Here is a 2,297-nt window from a genome sequence, read left to right as displayed (position 1 = left end):
CCCCCCCCCCCCCCCCCCTACGTTAAATTCCCATAGAAGCAGGCAGATTCCCATTTTTAAAGCCCAGTTATTTCATGGTTCAGGATACTATGCATTCTGAAATTCAATTCAATTCAATTTTATTTATAGTATCAATTCATAACAAGAGTTATCTGGAGACCCTTTACAGATAGAGCAGGTCTAGACCACACTCCAGAATTTACAAGGACCCAACAGTTCTAGTAGTTTCCTCCGGAGCAAGCAACAGGGCCACAGTGGCGAGGAAAAACTTCCTTTTAGGCAGAAACCTGGGACAGACCCAGACCCAGACTCAGACCCAGGCCCAGACCCAGACCAAGGCTCTTGGTAGGCGGTGTCTGAAGACCAGTTTGAGTTAGAATGAAGAGTGGCAATAACAGTCACAAAACAAACAAAAACCAACAATGTCTTTCGGGTCCTACAACCTTTTTTAACACTCGAGTGACCTCACTGCAGCACAAATATTCTAATAGCCCACTTTGTCCTGAAAAAAAAATGATGTTCATAGATTGACTGTAGACAACAGGGCTGAAGCTTTTTTTTGAGATAGTAAAACCAACTGGACTCTCAGAGAATCTTTTGTCTTTTCAATGAAGTGGTGGACTAGAGGTTGTCTATCCAGACCTGGAGGTTGATGAATGCCTCGTAATTCCCAAGGACCTTAGAGAAAAGATGAGCACGGTTTGGACCGTGCCAAATATACACTTCCCTGGAGCAAAAAAGGTAAGTGTGTGTGTGTGTGTGTGTGTGTGTGTGTCAGTAATCAAATAGACCTAGTAGGACAGTATTTACGTGCACAATTATTATAATTAAACAACTGTGGGTTATTATATAAGAGAAATGTTACAACTTTTTTCTCATTAAATAATACTGAACTGTCACAGAACACAAATATATTTGACATATTCTAAATAAAAGACACCTATCGGTACATCAGAACGTCAGATTTACAGTTCTTAAAAGGAAATCCTCATAACATAATCATAAGGATATCTTAAACCTGAGAACAGAGGAGATTTAGAGAACAGAATACTTGAACATAAGTATAATGAATTTCTACTAATATCTATGAACATAAGTAGAAATTCAAGATGTCAACGTGCCGGAGTTAGCAATAATGCTAATTAACATCTGTAGGTAATAAAAGCATAACATTACAAGTAACAAGATTTAGATACAATAAGCAGAAGAGATCAAAATACACTACGCAGCATGTCAAGTTAAAACTGATCCCAGTTCTTGTTTTGCTCTGTGCCGTTGTTTGAGATGAGTGTTAAACGTGGAGGCACGCCCTTGTTGCACGTGGTCGGCTATCCCAATATTTATCCCAATATTTATTCCAATATTTATTCCAATATTTATTCCAATATTTACCTTCCTTTACTGACAGCACATGAGTGTATGACACCTCACTGACTCCTGTAATCAGGCCCATAAAAAGCCTTTAGAACACAAGCATATGTGAAACTTGTAAAATTCTTAAAGCTTAAGAAATTATATCATTTACAACGTTAGGACAATATGAGTGTTTTTTAAATTTTTTATAAAACACCTTCATAGCTTTTTTGAATAGTAATTCTATTTGTTTTTTAGTTTTTTTATACCTGTAAGGGACCAGTCAGTACAACAATACGCAATGCAGGAAAATATAATAAAGTGTAAAAAACATCTTTCCGGCATTAACTGTCAGAAATGGTCCGATCTGCTTAAAGTTTTATAAATGTTACAGTGTTTAACACCTGTTTTTACTTGACTTTAAAGGGGAAATGGGCAGTTTTGTAGCTTAATGAACCTTAACTGAATAGCTTCAGAGTCACTGGAGTTGGAACGGTTATATGCCTTTTTTCCAGTTGAATGGTGGTCATCTCGCATAGAGAAACCTGTAGGGGGAGGTCTGTAGAGAAACCTGTAGGGGGAGGTCTGTAGAGAAACCTGTAGGGGGAGGTCTGTAGAGAAACCTGTAGGAAGAGCTCTATAGAGAAACCTGTAGGGGAGGTCTATAGAGAAACCTGTAGGAAGAGCTCTATAGAGAAACCTGTAGAAGAGCTCTATAGAGAAACCTGTAGGGGGAGGTCTGTAGAGAAACCTGTAGAAGAGCTCTATAGAGAAACCTGTAGAAGAGCTCTATAGAGAAACCTGTAGGGGAGGTCTATAGAGAAACCTGTAGGGAGAGCTCTATAGAGAAACCTGTAGGGGAGGTCTATAGAGAAACCTGTAGGGAGAGCTCTATAGAGAAACCTGTAGGGAGAGTTCTACAGAGAAACCTCTAGGGGGGGGGG

At 39.1% G+C, this 2,297-nt stretch overlaps 2 protein-coding genes across 2 annotated transcripts in view; one reads left to right on the top strand and one right to left on the bottom strand.

The window, feature by feature from the left end:
* kansl3 (KAT8 regulatory NSL complex subunit 3) overlaps positions 1–2,297 on the bottom strand; it is a 340,892-nt gene that overhangs the window by 30,497 nt on the left and 308,098 nt on the right. The window lies entirely within an intron of this gene.
* LOC117944264 (phosphatidylethanolamine-binding protein 4) overlaps positions 1–2,297 on the top strand; it is a 75,263-nt gene that overhangs the window by 1,808 nt on the left and 71,158 nt on the right. The window contains exon 3 of the mRNA XM_034870922.1: positions 615–741. Coding sequence (XP_034726813.1) covers positions 615–741 — 127 coding nt within the window. The remainder of the gene's footprint in view (positions 1–614; positions 742–2,297) is intronic.

This window comes from Etheostoma cragini, chromosome 5 (assembly GCF_013103735.1).
Source record: "Etheostoma cragini isolate CJK2018 chromosome 5, CSU_Ecrag_1.0, whole genome shotgun sequence".
Classification (NCBI taxonomy): Eukaryota; Metazoa; Chordata; class Actinopteri; order Perciformes; family Percidae; genus Etheostoma; species Etheostoma cragini.
Note: the sequence above shows the minus strand (reverse complement) of the source record. Positions and strands in the feature narration are given on the sequence as shown.